General features: G+C 48.3%; 1 protein-coding gene across 25 annotated transcripts in view; it reads right to left on the reverse strand.

Annotated features, from left to right (window-relative positions):
• The window catches only part of MYT1L (myelin transcription factor 1 like), a 394736-nt gene that overhangs the window by 349434 nt on the left and 20709 nt on the right, over nt 1–24593 (reverse strand). For 24 of the 25 annotated variants that reach the window (XM_043927254.1, XM_043927245.1, XM_043927243.1 and 21 more), the window contains exon 2: nt 1112–1199. Coding sequence is in view for 16 of the 25 variants with exons in the window: in XM_043927243.1 (XP_043783178.1) it covers nt 1112–1199 (88 nt within the window). In the remaining 9 variants the exon portion in view is untranslated. Of the gene's footprint in view, nt 1–1107; nt 1200–24593 lie in introns of all 25 variants that reach the window. The other variant, XM_043927252.1, reaches the window with a different exon arrangement.

Here is a 24593-nt window from a genome sequence, read left to right on the forward strand (position 1 = left end):
CTGATGGGGATTGAGTTTGTCTTATTTGTAAGAGTCCCACTTCCCAGCCCAGCCACTCATGATCAGAAGACAAAGAGAAGCCCCGAGTATGCTTCCAGGCCATGGACAGGGCAGGGGTCTCCCTTGCCCTCTGGTCAAGGGGATGCTCCCCACTGATAAGGCTGAAGATCAATAAAGTGACGTCTCAAGACAGGTTGTGAAAGGGATACACATGATCTCCTGGGATGTGTCACCCCAGGAATAGGAAATTGAGGCCCAAAGGGGTGGGCGGATTCTCTGAAATCCGTGTGACCCCGGGCCGGGGGTCCACCTCCCTGGGCACAGGCGCCTCACGTTACAAGGGGGTGATGATCTGTGCTTTTTAAGGGAGCGGCGAGGGTCGCAAACAACAGGTCAGAAGTTTACACCGAGGCCCAACACAAAGCAACACAGGATGCGTGCCGACCGATCTTATTAACAACCTGCCTCTTCACGTGTAAGGGTATACAGGCATTCTCATCAACAGCCTGCCTTCTCAGGTGTGTCAGCAGTGAAGAGGAACTTTGTGAACAAGAACAGTTCACAGAACGTCACCTTTGCCTCCGAGCTCTGGTCTGTCTCTCGCTCACCTGGAAGACCGGGGTGTCAGGACCGCGGGTCATGGTCGCGGGCTCACTCAGCACCCCACCGATCAGTCTGCGGAGTTTCTCTGAGGCCCCTATTAAAGAATCCCAGTGGAAACAGCCCCAAATCTATAAAACACCATGCATGTGAGTATCAGCAATGCAAAATGAAGGAATGAAACCACTATGTAGAAATCTGAACACGCTTTTCCGTGAATGTCTGCTTGGCTTCATTAGGCTTTTGTTCCCGAAACGTCTGGGTCACACACGGCGCTCTCATCAGTGTAAAGACATCAGAAAAGGTCAGAGTTGATGGGCCATTAAACGTGCACATTTAACCAACTAGGCAAGAAAGTAAAACTGAGGCATCTAGATAGCAAGAACACTAAGAAAGCCTCGCTCAGTCGGCCTGATTTGACACCAGGCGTCATGCATTCCAGGTTCTGCTTGGTTCCAGCCAAGACTCCCGGCAGCCCCAGCAGAAGTGCAGCCCCGCCGCGCTCACCTACCGCGCTCGGGGCCTCTGCAGACGTCCAGGCGGGTCAGACGGCTGTCGGGGTGGCAGCTGCGTGCACCTCGGCCCCCACGTGCGCTTCCCTGCAGGGAGAACAGGAGAGCGGTTAGTGGCAGCGAGCCGGGAAGGCTTCCCCACGCACAGCCTGTTCTCCGGGGATCAGCGGGGGCTGTGCAATTGCACCCAGGAACGTGCTGAGCCCTGACACACAGCCCCCCTGTGTAGCCTCAACAGGGTGGTGATTTTGAGACAGAAGTCAGGTCTTTAGTAAAAACTAAGGAACAAGGTCAGGTGTGTGACGTTTGAGTCAGTCCTGAGGTCTCTGGCCTCCCTCCTGAGACCTCCTGCAAAGGGAGATGAGTCAGAGGTGCAGTCAGACGCCAGGACCTGGCCTGCGGGGCAGGTGCTAGCCACTCACCCCCAGAAGGTTCTGGGCTACAGGCCGTGTGCCCGAGATTTACACACAGCAGTGCTTGGGGGTCAAGTGAGGATCTCACAGTGAGACTGCTCACCCAGGGCCACGTCAGGACAAACCCTAAACAGAAGTCATTTAAAAACCAAAAAAAAGTAAAAAGAAAGATGAGAAGAGGAAGGCAGGAAGTTTCTCGTATTTCCTATTTTCTAGGTTTCTGTGGAAAAGGGGGTGATTGAAGAAAAGGAAAAGAATTCCTTTGGAAAATGAATTCAAATTTTTTTCTAACCACCAACCTTATTCATCCCAATTTTAGCAGCTCCGTGGGAGGGAATATGAAACATGAAATTCTACGCACTCAACTCTGCATGCATTTTTCCAGTCTACCTGGAATGCCCTCCCTCTCCGGGTCTTCACACGCCTGTCCAGACCACACTTCCCACTCCATGAGGAAAGTAAGAATCTCCATATTAAGGATGGTGCAGAAAACAGCTCCCACTATGGAATACCCAACTCAGAAGCCAGGCACTGGTCCTGACACCCCACTCCTGGGCACGGGTCCAGACAAAACTCCAGCTGGAAGGGATGCACACACCTAGTGTCCACAGCAGCACTTTCACAGTTCATGAGCAATCTAAACGTCATCGACAGACAAACGGATAAAGATAATGTGGCACAGATATGCAATGGAATATTACTCGGCCATAAAAAAGAATGAAAGAAGGCCATTTGCAGCAATATGGATGGGTCTATTAAGGGAAGTAAGACAGAGACAGACAAATATCATACCATATTGCTTACATACAGAGCCTAAAAAATGATACAAATAAACTTATTTACAAAACAGATTCACACACACAGAGAACAGACTTGCAGTTGCCAAGAGGGAGGGAGTATGGGGGAGGAAAAGGGTCGGGAGTCTGGGGTTAGCACATGCAAACCGTCATCTGTAGAAGGGACAGTGAGGTCCCACGTTACAGCACAGGGAACTATATGTAACATCCTGGATAGACCATAATGGAGAAGAGTATAAAGAAGAATGTACATAGACATATAACAGTCCTTTTGGTGTACGGCAGAAATTAACACAGCATTGTAAGGCAACTGGACTTCAGTAAATTAACCTGGGGCCACTGTCTCATTCATGCCTCAGAGAAAGCAAACACTGTTCTCATATCTGCTCAAGATGCTAAGAAACCCGCTGAGACACACAGCTAGGACTCAAGACCATCCCGGACATGAGCTTCTCTCTGCATCTCCAGGCTGCCCTGCGGTCGCTCAGCCCCTCTAACACATTGACCCTGAGTTCCTCAGGATTTTAAAGGAAGACTTTCAACAACTGTGAACATGCTTTGGCTCACAAGCAGAAACATCCTCTTCTGCAGACAGAACCGACGACCCTTCTAAGACAATATCATTGCTATTAAAATGCGGAGACCATTTTGGGTCACTCAGAATCAGAGGAAACATATGTATGCTTTTAGTGGAAGTAATTCGGATCTCAAGTTTCTGATGATTTCTAATAAATGGGAGAAAGAAAACAGAGAACCCATTAGAAGACACTTAAGAGGATCTCAGGCCTTGGGGTCTCACTTTGGAAATGACAGTAAATCCAGTTTGTGCCTGGGTGAGACCAGCTCGCCTGTTGTGAGTCAGAAGTAATGTCCTAATGGCTTAAGTGGCCCCTGGGGGGGTCAGGCAGGGCCACCCTGGAAATGGGGCAGGAGCCCAGCAAGCTGAAGCACACACGCGCCACGTTTATCTCATCTAAAGTTGCTCCTGCTTTGATTTGGCCTTAGTCAATTACTTTTCCCTTTTAAACACTCAGTAAGTCTAAAGAAGCTTACCTGATTTTGGGTTGATCAAAACAGAGTACTGAGTTTTAAAACATTGCCAAGAATGGAATAGACTCTAAGTTCTTTAGCCTGTTATCTTTTACACTTTTTGTTAAACCCCATGTGACCAGTGCCCCGGCTCTAATGCAGCTACGTCTAACTCAGCTTAAGGTTTATACAAATGCTGAATGCTAAGTGATCTAAAGAACCGCTCACTAGCATAGACCAGTCCCAATCTTTTGTCAAGTTTATCTAAAAATATGGGCTTCCCTGGTGGCTCAGTGGTAAAGAGTCTGTCTGCAGTGTAGGAGATCCAGGTTCAAACCCCGGGTTGGGAAGATCCTTGGAGAAGGGAATGGCAACCCACTCCATCCAATGCTCTTGCCTGGAGAATTCCATGGACAGAGTGACTGACCAACAACAGCAATCTAAAAATATAAGTAATCTAATTACCGCAGATGGAAAAATAACAGATTTCAAAAGCACAGTGTGACCTTATCATTTGTAAAGGGAGGCTGGCAGATCTGATAATTTTTAAGATTCCTTCTCCCCTCTACAACTAAGCTTTAGTCATCAGAAATCTAGGGAACTCGGTCTTTAAATTTATATAAATATTTAAGTTAATTAATAATTATTTCATAGGCTTTAAACACATAAGATTGTTGTTATTTCTGCAACAATATTACCACTTCTATTTTTTTCCCCACTTAATTAACAGAAGAGAAGCAATACACTTTCTAAGGAAATAGTAACAACAATGTAACTAAAACTTTAATAACCTGGCTCACTTTGCAAGTTTAACCTTGGCACTCCGCACACGTGGAGATGAAGCAGAGTGATGGAAGAACTGAAGGCCTGCCCTCAGGAACTCCAAGAGGCAGACGGCTCATGTAGAGCGCGTACTGGCTCCTCTCTATACCCTTCCCCAGACAGACATCATTTTTATACGGTCTATCATTAGATAGGCCTCATTTTCTGATGTGCTATGATTCATTTCTGGAGAAAGAAAAGATATACTCATAATAACCTATAAATGGAGACTTACTATGTGCTAAGTGGCTTCCCAGGTGACGCAGTGGTAGAGAATCTGCCCGCCAATGCAGGAGATGCAGGAGACGCAGATTTGAAGGAAACGGAAGCCCGTTCCAATATTTGGGTCTAGGAAATCCCTGGACACAGTAGCCTCGCAGGCTACAGTCTGTGGGGTCGCAGCGTCGGACACGACTGCCTGACTGAGTGGGCACTCGTCGGTAAGTAACGGGCACGTGTTGCTGCCTTTAACCCTCACAGCAAGGTGCTTGTGCATACTCAGTGGCTTGGTCCTGTCTGACTCTTTGCAACCCATGGAGTGTAACCCACAGGCTCCTCTGTCCATGGAGTTCTCCAGGAAAGAATACTGGAGCAGACTGCCATGTCATTCTCCAGGGTATCTTTTCGACCCAGGGATGGAACCCACGTCTCCTGCATCAGTAGGCGGATTCTTTACCTCTGAGCCATCAGGGAAGCTTACCGCAAGGTAGGTGCATCTGAACATTGATTGTACGGAGAAAAGATGAGGCACACAGATGTTGGCTTAAGATCACTAATCTGTGAATAGCAGACCTGGATTTGAACCCCAGCATTCTAAATCCTCAGCATGTGCTCAATACCGCACAAAGTCCTCAGTGCAATTAGAGGTCACTTTTTAAAAATAAAATCATCATTATCTAGATACAGCAAAGTCCTAGGAAAAATGTAATGAAAGTCTTCTTATTATCCGCACAATCTACAGCCCTGATGTCCAATGTGGCAGAAACTAGCCATGTGGGCGACTGGGTGCTAAACATGGTCCCTTAGGGCTGAGATGAACCCCAAATACCAGGTTTAATGATGGTACAAAAAAAATAAAGTAAAATACCACGTTTATAAATACATAGTGACTACCTACTGATGTGATACTATAGGTGAGACAAATATAGTGTTAAAATTAATTCCCTCTGCTTATTGCATTTAATATTTGCAGGAAAAGGTGATATGACAAAATATGTGATTTTGTGGCTTGCATTATATTCCTGTTGGACAGGGCTGATCTAAGGTTTCACATAAGACATTTTACGATGAGCTGCCTCTGGGATTTTTTATCAGAGTTGAGCCAAATACAAATGCTCAGAGGGAAGGAATTCTTGCTACAAGTCAACTTAACACACGCAGGAGGGCCTCAGGAATGTTAGGTGTGTATTCTTCTTAAAATTCATAGCTCTTATCTCAAAATTAATTAATCACAAAAAGTTGTTTCTCATAGTTAATGAAGCAGAAGTAGATGTTTTCCTGGAATTCCCTTGCTTTTGCCATGATCCAAAAGTGTGAGACAATTATACTTGTGTATAAACTAATCTGATTTGATTTATTTATTGGCTGCACCGTGCAGGCATCTTAGTTCTCCCACCAGCGATCGAACCTGTGCCCCCTGCATTGGAAGCACTGAGTTTCAGCCACTGGACTACCAGGGACGTCCAAATCACTACACTTTAAAACATTCTACATTGTGATATAAGCCATGGGCTCATTCTCTTGCTTTCCTGCAGGCTTCCAGGGCTCTTGATGGGAGAGGCAGGTGGAGTTTCCTTGTCTTGCGAGGGCGCCCCTCGGAAGTGGTAGTGGGGACACTTGTCTGCAGACAGAATCACCCGCTGGAGACCGAGTCTGACTGTGAGGGGTGGCTTGTCCCTTCACTGAGGAAACCCCGGTTGGTGCTCCGCTGGCTCACGAGAACATGTGCTAGCTCTTGGGGTGGAGAGGTTGGAGCTTTTCTGCATCATAGCCTAAATGTTTGCTTCCTATCTACTGGGCATTTATTCATGTCATTTTCAGGCTTATTGTATTTCCCCTCACACTTCGAGTCTGGGAGCAGTATAGTGATCCATATTCTCAATCTCTTAAAATACACTATTTGCTTAATATTTTTTTTTCAGGCCGGACTAGTTTCATTTAGTGAGCTAATTCCCACATATACCTTATAGAAAAGTTGGATGGTGAGAAGTAAATATAAAATATAACAACCTATAGCAAAAATAATAAAACAATCCTGACAACCAATTAGCCACTGTGCTCACTTCCACAGACATCTTTTTGCAAGGCTAGGATGAGAAGACCCCTCGTTTCATTGCCTGATGCCATGGAAACCTAGCCCAGTGGTACTGCCAGTGGAATAAAGCAGGCTACCGGGCACAGAACTGAAATCCTCTCTAAATGGCATGGGCACATGACTGGTATTTTAAAACATGTGATATCTGAGAAATGATGTGACTTTCTTAGCATCTTAGGAGGCACAACAATGAGATTTAGATGTAGATCCAATTAATCGCCTGCAGAGTCACAGTCCCCAAACCCCAAGCTCACCTGCGTCACCACACAAACACAGCCTCAGTGTAAGCCCAGCGCCATCAGGGGCCCCTGAGGTGGGTCCCAGGAGGGGGAAAGGAGAAGGCAGGGTGTGTGGTGAAAGGAAATTTGCTCCCTGGGGAAGACCTTCCTGAGCCAGGCTTAGGACTCCGGTGGGAGTCAGGATATTTATGTTCTGACACCAGCTTGGCAACCCACGATCACAACATCGTGCACGAGTGTTACGGAGTCAGCTGCACGGTCACAAATCACGGTGCGCCGTGCACGTCAAGGGGAAGCCAGGACTCTGGGTCCAAGTCCCGCCTCCTCTGCTCGCTCCTGAATCCCCACCAGCGCTCATGCTCCTCAGTGGTAAAACGAGAACCTTCGACTTGTCCCCGAGCCCTGCTCTCTCCCTCCAAGTCACCCAGCTCACATCCAGCCCCGACAGAACAATATTCCTAAGGGCCCAGAGGCTGGGGGGCAGAGACCAGCTGGGGACGCAGAGTCCCTACATGTGGGCATGAAGATAACAGTGAAGGAAGGGAATCTCCTTACAACAAGTACATACAACTGGGAGGCTCCGGAGCCACGGCCCACCCATCAGAATCCTGTTAGCTGTCCGTGTGCCCATTCACACAAGCGACCGTCTTTCTCCCACGCTCGTCCTCTGACAGAGAAGTCGGGAACCATTATGGTCCTCAGCCCTGCACGCGTGTTAGGACCACCCGGGGCCTTTCAGACATGGCGACTTCCACCTGCAGAGATCCGCGTGCGGGGAAGCCTGGGAGTCAGTGTTTTTAAGGCTCCCCAGGTAACCCTTCTGAGCAGCCAAGGCTGAGAACACTGGCTCAAAGGAAAGGCTTAAAATCACGGAGCTGAAGCCTCCCACGTTTGAGTCGAATTCTGCACCTTTCTAGCAGTGCGAACGTCACCATTCAACTGGCTTATCTCTTAGGGACACAAGAAAATGATAAAATATTAATGGTAACAACACCTGCCCCACTCACTTTATGAGGTTATTATGAAAATCAATGTGAAATATAATGAAGAGGCCTGGTAGAAATATGATTGCATGCAATTTCTATTCTTGCTGAAGGACGACCCGGATAAGTAAAACTCAAAGCCATGGACCAGGCACGGAATCGACAGGGAAATGAGAATGATCAAAACTCAGAAAAAAGGGGGGCCTGTCCTTGGGGGTTAGCTACAAACTGCAGAGGGGCATTTCTGTTCTTGACTGTGAACCCGGCGGTCTGTGCTCCGAGTTTAAGCCCCTTTGTGCTTAGCACGCTCAGGCCTGTCCGGCTCTTGGCGACCACATGACTGGATCCCACCGTGCTCCTCAGTCCACGGAACTCTCCAGGCAAGAATACTGGAGTGGATTGCCATGCCCGTCTCTTGGATTAGGACAGTGAGCAACCATTCCATGATTTTCATGTTGGACTTGACACGGGAAGTCCCGAGACAGTGATTTAGCAGATTTAATCCAGCCCAGAGCTGGACTCTGGGGCATGTCAGTCAGGCACTGCACCACAGGGAGGACTCCGTGTCCTTGCCCTAAACAAGCTCACCTCACAGACTGGAAGACGACCACACAAGATGATGTGGTCACCAATGGAGCAGGGAGGAAGCCATCCTATTTAGACAAGGCAACTGGGCCGGGGTCTCAAGGCTCGGCGCCCTGCCTGTGCCTGGGGACCAGAGTGCACTCCCTGCTGCAGTGACAAGTTCCCGGGGACAAGTGTGAGGGTGCACACCCAGCCCCGCCCCAGGGTCACCCTCGGGCCAGACAACCCCACACACCCCGTTCTGGAAAGGACAGTGATGTCACTGGCACAGGATGTGTAAACAGTTTCTGTAGACAGCCCTCTAGCTTTCCCTGGGGCATCTCCTGAAATGTAAAAAAGCATGATTCTCAGAGCGCCCAAGGAAACCCCCAAACGCTGCAAACGCAGGGGGAGGGTGGGTGCTTGGGGCCGGGGCTCAGCACAGAGCCCTGAGCAGACAGGGGGACACACGCGGCTGGATGTGGCCCCAGCCCGGCACCACTGAGTCACTGGCAGCCCGCACTCAAATCGTAGAGGGGAGCTTACGTTTGTGATTCCAGAAGTACAAAGCGGCTCTGCATTTGTGTCACAAGAAAGCCTGCTCTCATGAATTGGATGTATTGACTAACACCCAACAAAGTATTCTGCCTGACTGATTCTTCTTCTATTAACCTCAAGCCTGTAAGCAAATCAAGAAGAACTTGCGGGGCAGGAGAACCGTGAGGAACAGAGGTGTGAATCAGCAGGGAGGAGGAGCAGAGCGTCTTCTTTGCTCTGAGACATGCGCTACAAGGAGCACTTTCCTCTGTGTGACGTATCCCCATGTCGCTCGCAAGTCCTGCTCATGGGAAAGGCCCTAAGTCACAAGAGGCAAGATGAAGGAAGTGGAGCTGATGCTTATGGCTGGGCGGGGGTCCCAGAAGCGGTGGGGGCAGTGCAGGACCCCACACAGGAGGGAGGGTGTCCTGGGCGCTGGGTCCCATCTCCAGACTTAGCCCTGAGGGCTGAGAGGAGACTGGGTCAGGGCCAAGGGATGGGTGGGAGAAACCCGCTGTCTGCCAGGAGCTCAGCAGAGAGTGGGAGACCTCAGGGTGCTCTCCTGGAGCCCAGGAGTCACAGAAGTGAGGGGGCTTCGTCTCCCCCAGAGCGACTGCTCCTTGTGAGGGTACAGCACAGAGTCGGAGCAACGCCACGACGTGCCAAACCTGGACATCAGGGCCATGTGCTTTCTGTTGGGGCCACTGAGACGGTGCTTAAGAGGGCAGCGCCTTCCAGGGAGGGGACACGGCATGCCTGCGAGGAAGTAACAGTCTCCAGTGTGTCCACCGAGACTCTCTTCTGGGGGAGAAAGCCCAGGAGGCAAGCCGGCCTCTGGGAGCTGGACACCACCCTCCTCCAGGCCTGTCAGGAGACAAACGGGTTTTCAAACACAGGAGCAGAAAGGTGGTGGGGGGCTGATGTAGGGAGGAGACCCATGGAAGGAACCAGGCTTCCTGGGCAGCTGCTGAGGGTGGACTCACAGGAGGGCATTGGGGGAGAAGGCAGTTTGCACGGGGTCCCCTTGGGGGCAGAGGATGGGCTGCCTGAAAATGCGGGATGTGGGCTGAAGGTGCAGACGCAATCACATCCCACTAGCTAGCTCCAGGTCTCAGTGTGAAGCATCAGGTTAGAAGGAAACCTCCAGCCACAGGTGAGGACAGGGTTCGGAGACAAGTGTACTGGCTCACAGATGATGCTGACAGCTGGCCCCTTCAGGCCATCCGACCAAGCTTAGGAATCCCTGTGTCCTCACAAAGTGACCTGGTGTCTAAGTTTGGGCAGGCTCTAGAATAGGAAACCCACTGCATATTGAGAACAGTTTCATCTCAGGAAGAGTCAGCAAGGACCCAGATCATGTGAACTCTGCCCTGAGCTCAGTAAACCATCATTCCAAAGTCAGATCTTCCCTCCCACACTTCAGACGGTGTTGAGGTCAAGCAGCCAAGACTGGAATGACCACAAGATCTGAACTAAGGATGGAGGCTGGTTTTCCCTTTAATGTACAAATGGAGGGACTCCTGCTTAGAGAAGAGTCATTTCATGTTACAAATGAGACGGAGATATGCTCGTTTTTTAATTATGCTTCTCTTTATGTCTTTTCATTAGACAGGGTAAGGGTGTCTAACTCACAGGTAAATAAATATGGGATCTATTATACATCAAATACAACTTAATGGTCACTGCACTAGTCACCCTATAGAAGAAATTGATTATTAAGTATTGGTTGAAAAGAGAACCATGTGTACAACACGGCAGAGTATTATGGGATGGGCACCTCTGTGCTTTTATGTTCTAAGCCTACATCACATCCGTCCCTGCACACCTGTATTTACAGTCCAAGCTCTCGAGCAGCTGAGCCCAGGTACAGAAACGATCACTGTCCATAAACCAGGTCAGTCACACGCCATGAAAAATGAGGTGCTTCCTTGGTAGGCAGTGATCTCCCCATTGTAGTAGGAATTCAAGCAGAGACTGGATCCGCAGATGAACACATCGCAGGGAGGGTTCAGAAAGAACTGCTCCTGGAGGAGGGGACAGGCTGGACCGCAGGGCACGGAGGTGCACCCTTCCCCGTCAGAGATGCTGCGATACTAACCGTGCTGAGTCTGGGCAGCAGAGAGGCGCCTGAGCTCAGACGAGGGCGACCGCAGGCTGGGCGGGGGCCAGCAGCACTGCTGGGAAGCCCGAGTGTGAACCAGAGGAGCAGGTTCCAGGACGCACAGTCTGAACAGATGGGACCAGAGTCACACCTCGAGAGAAGCCAGGTTCACAGCTTCCACCTTGAACACGAAGTCCCCTGAGCAGTGTGCTATCTGCTGGGTACCATCCGTTTGATAAATCAGGTGCAGCAAGACCACAAACATCACGGGCGTTCTGCCATCCAACCACCGCACGAGGCTCAACTGGAGCCCCGACGCTTCATGTTAGAGGGAAGAAGGTCAACCAGGAGGGAGTATTGTCGGAGAGACAGAGACCCAGACAGACTTCCCCCCTCAGAACCAGTTTATTTCAAAAGATGGCAACCCCCGGGCACAGCAGCAAGAAATTCAAGAGCAGAGTTACCCTGGGAGGGTAAACACAGAAAATCTCGTTCTGTTTTCTCAGCAGGTGCCTGTAACTGAGCCACGATAAGTCAAAAGGAACCGTGAGTGGCCAAGAAACTTTGACATAAAAATCACCTGAGGTGATAAAAATCACTAAGCACACTCTATTGCTGCTCCTGAAACAAGCTATTTAAGAGGCAAGAGGAAACACACCTTTTAAAACAAATGGAAGAAAGAGTTACTCAGGAGAAGAGACCAGTTCTCCAATAAAGACTGTTTTTCTGCTGCTTACTGAACTGCCATTATTCCAATTTAGATGATTCTTTTTTAAATTTTAAGAGTAAGGATATGGTTCATTACAAATATCTCCATTTGAAGGTTTTATTCTTCATGAAACGTTTAAAACATTAGAGCTTCGTGATTAATACTGAATTGCTTTTTTGCGCATGGGTGGTATGTGATTTTTTTTTCTTTGTATTGATATTTCTGCAGCAATGCATTTTCTTTTTTCTGGAGATGCTGTCTCACTAAGGTCATCAACTCCAGGAAAAGAGGGAGGGAAGGTGGGGTGGAGAGAGAGGTTGTTGGGTAGTTAATGATGAGGTAAGGGGACCAGCGGGGCGCAAGGAGGGTGTGGCCGGATGGCCCGGCTGATCCCCGGGCTCCAGGGCGGGCCTGGCATTCCTTACGAAACCCACAATCTGGGGGCACCAGGAGCAAGCCTCAGCTCGTCCTGGGCGGGCCTTACAAGGTCAGCACACTGGCCTGCCTGGCCCAGTGCGTGCGGGCCCTTAGCCTCGAGAGCTTCCTTGGACCTCAACCGCCAGCCCCGACGCAAAGGAGAGGAGTGACCCTTGCTGTGGAAGGGTGGCGCCCACACTGCAGGCCAACATGTTCTTTCCAGGCTGGCTTCCCCCCGCTCCCCAGTCTGGAGGGACCTCTAAAGATGGCTGGGATCTCCTGCAATGTGGACATGCCAGGTGCCCATCAGGTCCCTGCAAGCCATGCTGGGCACATGAGTTCCGTGGGTTTTCTCTGCTTCTGTTTCCCACGGGCCTCCCAAAGAAGCCCCCGCATCCTAGAAATGCCTCTGAGTCATTTTCCCTCTGGGCTCAAGGCAGAAGCATCTCAAACATTTCATTTGCATGACCCTAATGGCACGGTGGCACAGCCGGGGCATCCCGTGTAGGGCCCAAGTGGCTGGGGCAGCCAGACGGCAGGTGTAACCCACGACCGCCCCGGGCCTGCCGGACTGCGTGTCCCCCTGCAATGGGCAAACCACTTGCTGCTGTCCGCGGAGAAGCTCCTCCACAAAGGCAGGCTTTTCTGCATGTGGGTCAAGGCATTCCCATCAATGACCCCCCAGAGACAGCACTTACAATTCATCCCATTTCCCGTCTCCCCACCCTCCCCTCCCACCTCGCAGCAGCAGCCCGATTTGCTGCTCAGCACTCCAGGGAGGGTTTCAGGAATCCTCAAGGAAGAACAAATGGACCCTTCTGCACAGAGTGAAATTCTGTCCTCCTCCTCCTCCCCCTCCTCCCTGGCGCCATCTGAGCACTTTCCCGGGAGGGAGGAGGACCAGAAGGATGAAGGAAACGCCTTCAGGAGTCATCCAAGGTCAGACACAGGCCCTGGGCTTTAGCAAAGCAAAGCTACTCTCAGAAATCGTGGCCAATGCTAATGCCATGAAGCCTTTACCCACTTTTTCTTCTAGGAGTCTTACATTTTCAGGCCTATGTTTAAGTCTTTCCTCCATGTTGACCTGACTTTGCACGTGGTGTAAGACAGGTGTCCAATTTTATTCTTTGGCACTCAGGCGTCCAGTTTTACCCACAGCATTTATCAGAGGGACCATCTTTCCCTATTGCACATTCTTCTTGCCCCTGTCGAAAATCCATTGACAGTATATATGTGGGTGGGTTTTTCCTGGACTTGATTCTGTCCCATGGGATTTATATCAGGGCCACACTCTTTAAATGACTAGAACTTTGTGATATAGTTTTGAATCAGGAAGTGTGGGGTCCTTTCTCAAGATCGTTTTTGTCATCTGGGGTATCTTTTGGCTGAATGTGAGTTTCAGGATTGTTTTCTCCATTTCTTTGGAAAATGCCATTGGGATTTTGAAAGAGATTGTATTGAGTCTTCAGCTCATGTTGCATGGTGTGGACATTTTAACAACACTAAGCATCAAAAAAACAGGCAAGCGAGACTGCGTCAGCCTACATGCATGCTCAGCAAGGGGAGCCGTCAGGAAATAAGGACCACCTACGGAGGAAGAGAAAATGTCTTCAAGCCATACACCTGATGAAGCGGCCACATCCAAAGTACATAAGGAACTCCTACAACTCAACAGCAAAAACCACAAATTCTAAAGAATTCAACCTAAAAATGGGCAAATGGGGACTTCCCTGGTGGTCCAGCGTTTAGGAATCCTCCTTCCAATGCAGGAGACACAAGTTTGATCCCTGGTCAGGGGACTAAGAGCCCACATGCTGTGGGGCAACTGAGCCAATGCGCCCAACTAAGACCCAATGAAACAGAAACAAAACGAAAGGAAAAACAGGCAAATGCGTTGAACAGAGACTTCAAAGAAAACACGCAGATAGCCAGCAGGTATATGCAAAAGTGCCAGCTTCACTAATCCTCAGGGAAATGCAAATTAAAACCACAGTGAGACACCACCTCACGCCTGTCAGAACGGCTGTTGTTAAAAAAACACCTTGGTGCACTTTGGCACTAGTGCACTGCTGGTGCAGCCGTTGTGGAAAACAGCACGGAGGTTCCTCAAAAAATTAAAGACAGAACCGCCACGGAATCCGGCAATGCCACTTCTGAGTGTTTATCCAAAAGAACTGAAATCATGATCTCAAAGAGATATCCGTTCTGTTTGTTGCGACACTACCCACAGCAGCCAGGATATGGAAAGAGCATAGATGTCCACAAATGGATGAATGAATAAAAAACATGGTATATACATACAGTAAAAGATTAATGACAATACAGAAGCGCCTGTAGGCCATCATGCCAAGCGAAATGTCAGACATAGGAAAACAAGTACTGAATGATTCTGCTCACACGAAATGACTGAAATAGTCAGGCTTTTAGGAATCGTGAGTACAATAATGGTTGCTGGGACTGGGAATGAGGTGTTGCTGTCCATGAGTTCTGTTTATACAAGATAAACAAACTCCAGGGATCTGCTGGACAGTCTTGTTCCCGTAGTTGTTCTGGAGTTAATGACTCTACACTGTGCACTAAACATTTAAGAGGGTAATCTAATGTCGTGTTTTTATCAGAATTAAAAAAAAAACAAAACCAGAAGACCTATTCCTTTCCTTCCCCCCAAACCCCATATTCATCATTTACTCCCCTTTCTACTTTCTCACACTCACTGCAGGGTCCATGTTCACAAACCTTCAGTTCCTGGGGGAAGGCTCTTAGAAGAGGGCTTGGGAAATCTGGATGAACTCTGCAAAAGACTAGTGAAACAAACACCCACGAAATAATACCAGGATGTTCAGTCCCCCAAGTGTCCTATCAGCTCATCGGTAACAGTGGGCTGTGAGGACTATTAATAGACTGATCTTTGGTTAAGGTCAGTTTCTAATTCCAGTCTGAAATATAAAGGGACACTCAACTTCTAAAGCAACTAGCACACACACACACACATTTTTGAGTAACTCTTTATACCACATGTGTGCGTGTGTAACGTCTCTTCAGCTGTGTCCAACTCCGAGACCCTATGGACTGTAGGCTCCTCTGTCCATGGGCTTCTCCAGGCAAGAATGCTGGAGTAGGCTGCCGTTTCCTCCTCCAGGGGATCTTCCCAACCCCGGGATCGAACCTGCATCTTTTATGTCTCTGGCATGGCAGGTGGGTTCCTTACCACTAGCGCCACCTGGGAAGCCCTTGGGTGTGCTGATGACCAAATACAATGGGAGAAGCTAAGGAAATTCAGATCTTTCCCTCAAAAATCATATCTCTTTCTGAGAAGACAAGACAGAATTATATATACATATTAAAAAAAGAAGAAAGAAAAAACCGTGAAACCCTATGTGATAAACAATTAGCTGTGAAATCATTCCACACAGCTGAAGTACAAGCGTTCCTTCTGGGATGGGGTCTGTCAGGACAGCCTCATGAAGGAGCTCTGGTTTAATTTAGAGAATGCTTCTGCAGTAACAATTTCCCAGCTGGAATTAAGATACAGACCCTGACAGGATAAAGTGTAGACTTTCATGTAATTTAAAGACTTCTAAAAAAAAGGAGTCAAAATTCTTAATGGATAGGTACTCCTCTGTGTTTTAGAAATAAACACTTTGGATTCTGTCACTGATAATAAAAATCCTTGTCCCGGCGGGGGTGTCAATTAAGGCCGTGGTCATCAGGGAGGCGTGCGCTCTGCAGGGTCTAGCATCTTAATGCTGAGACCCGGCTGAGTGTCAGCCGCAGAGACTACGCTCATAGCCCCGCGGCTGGTAGGGTGCGGGGCCTCTCCTCCGGCCGTGAGAACCCCGAGCCTGCTCAAAGGGGCATGGCGTGGTCCCTAGGCTCCTCTCGAAGGGCCCGACAGTGCATCTAACCAAGGCAGAGTCGCCACAGATGTGCCCCAGCAGGCCACAGACGAGGCCACAGGCTCCCAGGAACACCCCGCCCGCTCCGGCCACGCCCCGGGCTCGCGGTCAGGGCTGCGGGCCTGAGGGTGGAGTGGAGCCCGGATCAGGGGGCGCGGCTGATCGGACGGCGTGTGTGGGGGTGGGGGGGGAGGGCAGGAGGAGGCGGGGTGGGCTGGCTCGGGGTGGTGGGGGGAGAGGCGGGGTGGGCTGGCTCGCGGTGGGGGACCCTTGCATTCAGGACAGGGCTCCAGGGAAGCCGGGGCTGCACCCACTGCGGGGCTCCGTGCTTACTAAGTAAACAATATGCGACCACGTTTCTTTCTTTCATATAAAAGCACAATTATCAATGAAACAAAACTTCAAACATCCGAATAGTTAATCATCTGTTTTTCTCCAGCTCCGTTTGATGCTGACTCATCCACTCTTTAAAACGAAGTGTGAGTCCCCCATACACACGACTGGAGGAGAGCTTCATTCAAGACTTCTTTTTTCTAAAACATCCAATCTCATCACAATCTTCTTCCAGCCATCACAACCTTTCACTGGTCAGATTTCTCAATCAGACTTTGGCTCTGGATGCTTCTCTACCAGCTCTCTGATGTATTGCATCCTTTTAATTAAGCTTAAAGCAAAGGAAAAAAATCAATATTGTTTGGTATGTCAATGACTTTGGAGAGATTCCCAAGCCGTTTAACCTGGCCTAAAGTCAGTTTATTATTTTGAAACACTAGAATGATCAGTATGGTTTTACATCAAGACACAACATAAAAGGAAATTAAATTCACTCAGAAATTCAAATTATTTTACATAAATGCTTCTACTTTGTGTATAATAATTATTTGCAAGTCATTGAGAGTAAAATTGATATGGTGGGTTTCAAACATGCAAACGGTACATAAAATATTCAAAATACACAGTTTCAAGTTTATGTGAGTAGAGATGTTTAGCTTCTGATTGCCTCTGGACTTTGTATTTTTTATTCTATAATATTTGACATGACCATGTAATCTAAATATCTCTAACTTCCTTGTTTCATAAGGAATTACTTATGCAGAGCAGTATAATACTTCTAATAGTCAGCTGTCAGTATAATCAGTTTCAGACAACATAAAGTTCTCCATAAGCCAATCCTATTGGATCTAACCACACACGACTTTACCCAGATCTCTCTCTGCATTCTCAGTGAGGGGTCTGTGTTTCTCCCAGACGTTTACACAGTGGCATCTCCCAGGGTGAACAGTGCACCATAAACAAAGCACATCTTTCCAAAAACAGTGAGGTAGTCTGTCCTTGGTAAGGTGATGAGTTAAAAGAATCTTGTCAACTGTACCTCTGGGTTCTAAGCTCAGGTGGTAGGTGGGGAGAGCACTGGGTGTTCTCCCGTAGGGAGTCGATGTTCTACAAGTTGCTTTTATTCACAAAGAGCCCAGAGCAGTGGATGCTACATCTGCAGATGCTAGCAGAACTCAGGGCAGGGACCATCAGCCCCAGGTCAGGCCTTCCGCTCCAGAACTGACGACAGAGCCCCGCTCCTCCTGGAGGAACTGGTCACAGCGGCAGGACATGGCCAGGCACCGATTCTGTCTTCCCGTCCCGATGAAAGCAACAGGGAAACCTGCGTCCACCTGAGCCCACACCCCCGCCCCCCACTGCAGGCCAGCTTCAGCGCCTTTCTTCCCCGACGCCACGCATCCCTTCTCTGCCCTCTGCATTTCATCTCACCTGACTTTTCCCTCTTCTCTGTTTCCGAGTCTCTCCCGCCCATGTCTCTGTCTTTTTTCCTTCCTCTTTGTCTCCTTTTCTCTCTATATAAGGAAACTTTATTCGAAACAGACAAGTTGAAGGCTCCTTTTGAACCCTGATCCATCCCATTTCACATATGTGGGTAGACACATCTATTTTCTCATCACTTACTGAACCCTATTCTGTGCTAAGCTCTGCTCCCAACACCCAGGTGTATCAGAGAATAAAGCACAACTGGAAGGCTGGTGAGTGTAGCTATTCTAGAAGGTTTTTTAACTGAACGTTTAAATATGGGAATATCATGTAAATCCCCCATAGTGCCCAGATTTTCAGCTTATGTGACTAGGATCAAGCAAAATGCTTTACATACACATTATGGTCCAGGCACTGAACTAGACCATGCTGACACAAAAATAAAGAAAAATGGTCTGACATCTTATGAAAGTCAGGCTCACAAAAAGTCCTTTGTCTACCCCAAATCTCTATTCATAACGAGTTAAAACTGCTTCCATCAATTATCCTTAAAGAACATTAACAATGGCACATCTCATAACTACTGCAGAAAACGCACATGCAAATGCAGGAAAATAAACTGATACATCAATATTGTCACAAATATAAAACAATGAAACAGAAACTAATTCTGTGAACAGGTACTCAGCCAGACCTGAGGGTGAAATTTTCGGCAGATCAAATAAATGAGTGAATCATGAGCTGATTAGTCAGGAAGTGTTGTCTAAATGTTGACTGTTTTGCACAAATTGGGGAAACAAATGCTCAGACTCAGCCTTGGTTGCTCCTTCACGTGCGGCTGTTCGTCCATAAAAGGTGAGCTCTGGCTATGTGGGACACTCTTCCTTTGAGAGGGGGCGGGGCTGCCAGACCTCAGACTCCAGAGACGTCAGCGCTCACTGCCCGTCCCTGCACGAGTGTGCTGGTGTCTGCTCGCAGGGAACAAGGCGCTCCCTCCCTCCCCGGGCAGACAGACAGCACGGTGTCCTCACATGGCAGGGACCCAACAAAAGAGGAAACCTCATCAAATACCTGTAAGTCGTGGAGAATGTAAATGAGCTCTTTTGTCTCATCCAACACTTTGCAGAAACCCAAATGATTAATCAGATTACAGACACGGCACTACGCCATCATCATCAGACATGTGAACAAGGTCCCTGAGAGAAGGGCCAGTTGACTGCTCTAAGAGCAGGACTCTGAATGCAAAAGCAAGAGCGCTCTGGGGGCTGCTTCCGAATGCCCCTCCATCATAATCGGCTGCGAGTCCCTTTGGGACAGGACATGTCTTTGTTTTTATTCAATAAATTATTCAGCTTGCATTCACTCAGCATCTACTATGTGCCAGAGAGGAAGCAGTCAGTTTCCATCTTTAATTTTAGTTTAAAAATGATTAAAAAAAAAAAAAAAGGAAAACTAAGACCATCATCATGGTAGCAGAGTGTGTGAAACTCACATTTCACAAACATACCCTTTTGATGTCTTTATGTAATGCTCCGTTTCACAGGTGGAGACATTACGTGGCTTGTCAGGAAAGTGGACGAGGGAAGCGAGAGTGGCAGGAATGTGACGGCTCTGCTCTCTGGGCGAAGCCGGTAACTCACGCTCCCCCCCTTCTTCTTCATGGGGCACCTTCTTCTTTCACTCACTCTTGTCACGGCCAGTTCTTCCTTCACATCCTCAAATTACCCAGCACTACCTTCAGCACAGATTAGGGCCTCAGTGAATTCCCATCAACTCACTTTTGTTTACCAAAAGGTGTTAAAAGCACCATAGTCAGAATTTGAAAATCAACCGTCCCTATTTCTGAAGGAAGACCACCCTTTAGTGAGGCTGGGGCCGGGAGGGGGGATCCCATCCCTGAAGTGTGGTCAGCAGGCTCACAGATTCGTTTCAGCTGAAAGAACACCTGGGTGGTGTCTGAACAGAATCAACACAGTTCTTAGCAATTCTCAATGGGCCGGCCAAGCACCCTACAGATACCACCTCACACCAGTCAGAATGGCCATCATCAAAAAACCCACAAACAGTAATGCTGGAGAGGGTGGGGGGAAAGAGAACCCGCCCACACTGTGGGTGGGGGTGTAGATTGCTGCAGTCACTATGGAGAACAGTATGGGTGCTTCTCAAAAAGCTGAAAACAGAACCATACAACCCAGCAATCCCACTCCTGGGCACATACATGGAGAAGACAGTAATTCAAAAATGCATACGTCCCCCAGTGTTCACAACAGCACTATTTACAATAGCCAGGACATGGAAGCAACCTAAATGTCCATCAACAGAGGAATGAATAAAGAAGACGTGGTACATATGTACAATGGAATATTACTCAGCCATGAAAAAGAACAAAATTGTCCAGAGATGTGGCTGGACCTAGAGACTGTCATACAGAGTGAAGTAAGTCAGAAAGCAAAAATAAACGTCATACAATATTGCTTATATGCAGAATCTAGGGGAAATGGTACAGATAAAACCTACTTGCAAAGCAGAAAATAGAGACACAGATGTAGAAAATAAAGGTGTGGACCCCAAGGCAGGAAAGAAGGGATGGGACGATGGGGGATCGGGATTGACATATATACACTATTGATACTTTGTATAAAACAGACAACTAACAGGAGCCTGCTGTGTTACACAGGGAGCCCTACTCAATATCCTGCGGTTTCCTAAACCAGACGGAAATCTAGAAAAAGAAGAAATGCATGTATGTGTGTAGCTGATCCACTTTACTGCATAGGAGAAACTAACACAATACTGTAGAACAACTATACTCCAAGGAAAATTTTGGAAAAGCAACAAAAAATGTAAAATCTTGAATGAAGAGAAAACGAACCAAAACAAAAGCCAGCTTGTCAGAAAATGACCACAGCTCATGGCTGTGTGAGTGATAAACACCATCGTCAACTGAAACAATATTTGCCGCTTTCCTTCCCAGGAGAGCAGAATGGGAGACAGGATCTCCCACTCAAGAATCGCCCCCAAACCCTGCTGCCCACAGGGGCCCGCTCACACGCTTGCTACACGCAGCTGTAACAGGCTTTCTTCTTCATACTTCTGGTTTGCGGGCTCTTTCAGACACTCTTTTGTTTAAGAACAGAGCTTTGAGTTAGAATTACATGGAAGCAGGAAGCAAAAAAGACACCAAGAGGTAAACCAAGAGGTTGTGGCCCTACTGGATTTAAAACCTGCTAACAACATGTGCTGTCTGTGCCCCCAGATCAGCCTCGTCCTCAAACAAGAATCTGCTGAGCACCTTTCCCGTGTGGGAGGTGCTTGAAAACCCATATGATGGAACTGACGCACTTAAGGCATAACGCACTTTCTCGACGAGTCACACTCCAGCTTTGGGTGGGAAATGAACGCATTCACTAACATGTCCCCCGAGAAGCGAGGTGTCCTGGGTATCGGCCGGCGAGCGGTACAGACAGCACCAGGAAGGGAAGGACAGGTCCCAAGCACGAAGCAGGTCGGCGCAGGGGGGCCCCTGCCTGGACTTTGGAAAGAGGGTGGTGCCTTTAACCTCCGCCTCCTGGTCCACACCCAGCGCCGTATCTATGCTTTTGCACTAATGATCTTCCCCATCCTCTTCACTTGTACCTAACAGAAAGCACTTGCTACTGTTTTTCTTTTCTTTCTTCATCTTCTAATCCATTCATCCCACTCCTGCTGAAGAAGTGTCACGGAGCCAGCTCCCTCTTTGCACCTGAACCACGGGTCAACCGAGAATCTGGGCGGAGTCAGTCTGTGTCACTGGGAACTCAGACCAGCTTTGGAGACGAGATGGGCTCGGTTCCGAAGGTTGTGCAGCTACCTAACACACCCCTGCCCCATCTATAAAACCACCACCTTCTCAGCGGAGCCCAGCAGTGACGGGAAAGGACACTGCAAGTTCCGGGTAAACACCGCGGGCAGAGGGTGTCGCTGTGGGCACACGTCACCTACGTGGACCGCACGGGTTCGGCTTCTCCCACGTCAGATGGTGAAAGTGAACTCGTCAAGTCAGCTTTTGGTTAAAATACGTAGAAACAAAGTTCAATGCCTAAATGGCTATTTTCCCTGAGTAAATTTAATTCAGCACAGCCACACTAACAGGAAAAGGAGTACGTCAAGGCTGTATATTATCACCCTGCTTATTTATGTTATATGCAGAGTACATCATGAGAAATGCTGGGCTGGAGGAAGCACAAGCTGGAATCAAGATTGCCAGGAGAAATATCAATAACCTCAGATACGTAGATGACACCACCCTTATGGCAGACAGTGAAGAACTAAAGAACCTCTTGATGAAAGTGAAAAAGGAGAGTGAAAAAGTTGGCTTAAAACTCAACATTCAGAAAACTAAGATCATGGCATCCAGTCCATCACTTCATGGCAAATAGATGGGGAAACAGTGGCTGACTTTATTTTTTGGGGCTCCAAAATCACTGCAGATGGTGATTGCAGCCATGAAATTAAAAGACACTTACCCCTTGGAAGGAAAGTTATGACCAACCTAGACAGCATATTAAAAAGCAGAGACATTACTTTGCCAACAAAGGTCCATCTAGTCAAGGCTATGGTTTTTCCAGTGGTCATGTATGGATGTGCGAGTTGGAATATAAAGAAAGCTGAGCACCAAAGAATTGATGCTTTTGAACTGTGGTGTTGAAGAAGACTCTTGAGAGTCCCTTGGACTGCAAGGAGATCAAACCAGTCCCACCTAAAGGAGATCAGTTCTGGGTGTTCAACGGCGGGACTGATGTTGAAGCTGAAACTTCAATACTTTGGCCACCTGATGTGAAGAGCCAACTCATTTGAAAAGCCCCTGATGCTGGGAAAGATTGAGGGCAGGAGGAGAAGGGGAGGACAGAGGATGAGATGGTTGGATGGCATCCCTGCTTCAATGGACATGGGTTTGGGTAGACTCCAGGACTTGGTGATGGACAGGGAGGCCTGGCATGCTGCGGTTCATGGGGTCACAGAGTCAGACACGACTGAGCAACTGAACTGAACTGACACTATTTACTGTGCTTCTCTGGTGCCTGAGACAGTAAAGAATCTGCCTGAAATGTGAGAGACTTGGGTTTGATCCCAGGGTGGGGAAGATCTCCTGGAGAAGGGGATGGCTACCCACTTCAGTATGAGACAGTAAAGAGTCCACCTGCAATACAGGAGACCCGGGTTCAATCCCTGGGCCAGGAAGATCCCCTGGACAAAGAAATGGCAACCCACCCCTGTGTTCTTGCCTACAGAAGTCCACAGACAGAGGAGCTTAGTGGGCTCCAGCCCCTGACTAACACCTTCACACACCATTTAAATCACTAAGCCAAAGTTTTGGTCTTAGAATTATACAGCACAGACGATTCTCACTGTCTTAGGAGCAGACATGTCACTGAGATTGCTCCATCCTAAGGCCACTTCTGCAGACAGAGCTGGTCCAGGCGCCCAGCGGCTGTTTCTCCGTGATGACCCAGCATGAGAAACATCAGCATTCATAGGCCTGGCATGAGTGTGCCCCACTTAATTTCCAGGCTCCTCCTTCTTAGGATCAGCATGGTGACACTTCTGAGCCTAGACAGAAAGGTCAGGGGCTCCCCTGCTGGGAAACACTCTCTCAGGGCACACGGCTCCCGGGATTCTGAGCCCCTAACTCCTCCTCTGTCCATCCTAGACCCTGCACTGGTGGAGGAGAAATTCAGGAGAACGGAGGGCTCTTCCTTTCCAGGAGCTCAATTCCACTTGCCTCCTGGCATTAGCATCGATCACTGTGTATAAGCGTTAGGAGTTTGGTTTTTCGAGGGTCCTTCTCAACAGCTTGAACTCAAGTGGCAGATACACAACTATTTATTTTTTAAGAGGCATCAAACGGTCCGAATGGGAACACACTTATATTGAATAAGTAGATGAAGGAAAATCAAGTGTGTGGATGGCTAAGGTTTTCAATAGGAGTCTGCACACCTGGCTCATGAAATTCTTCTTCAGGGAGTTTAGAGGCATCCTTTTCACAGGAAATCTCCAAGTGATTCCGGGAAAAGTCGGAGCACACTGGCTCATCCACGTGTCCTAAGCACCGTGTGAACTTCCTTCCCTGCAGTGACAACACACTCGTCCTAAAGTTCAAGGTGCACAATGCAGTAATGCAGACCAGAGTGAGGCGGTTGCCATTCCTGGCATAAATAGCTCACACTTAATCAGAACAGAAATCTGGGACTTGCAAGGTCCCCACAAAAGATGGAATAGTGATCACTCTGAGAGCAATAAGTTGGCTTAAAGCTCAACATTCAGAAAACTAAGATCATGGCATCTGGTCCCATCACTTCATGGCAAATAGATGGGGAAACAGTGGAAACAGTGGCTGACTTTATTTTTCTGGGCTCCAAAATCACTGCAGATGGTGATTGCAGCCATGAAATTAAAAGACACTTACTCCTTGGAAGGAAAGTTATGACCAACCTAGACAGCATATTTAAAAGCAGAGACATTACTTTGCCAACAAAGGTCAGTCTGGTGAAGGCTATGGCTTTTCCAGTGGTCATGTATGGATGTGAGAGTTGGAATATAAAGAAAGCTGAGCACTGAAGAATTGATGCTTTTGCACTGTGGTGTTGGAGAAGACTTTTGAGAGTCCCTTGGACTGCAAGGAGATCAAACCAGTCCATCCTAAAGGAGATCAGTTCTGGGTATTCATTGGAAGGACTGATGTTGAAGCTGAAACTTCAATACTTTGGCCACCTGATGTGAAGAGCCAACTCATTTGAAAAGCCCCTGATGCTGGGAAAGATTGAGGGCAGGAGAAGAAGGGGAGGACAGAGGATAAGATGGTTGGATGGCATCCCTGCTTCGACGGACGTGGGTTTGGGTGGACTCCAGGAGCTGGTGATGGA

Source organism: Cervus elaphus, chromosome 16, assembly GCF_910594005.1.
Source record: "Cervus elaphus chromosome 16, mCerEla1.1, whole genome shotgun sequence".
Lineage (NCBI taxonomy): Eukaryota > Metazoa > Chordata > Mammalia > Artiodactyla > Cervidae > Cervus > Cervus elaphus.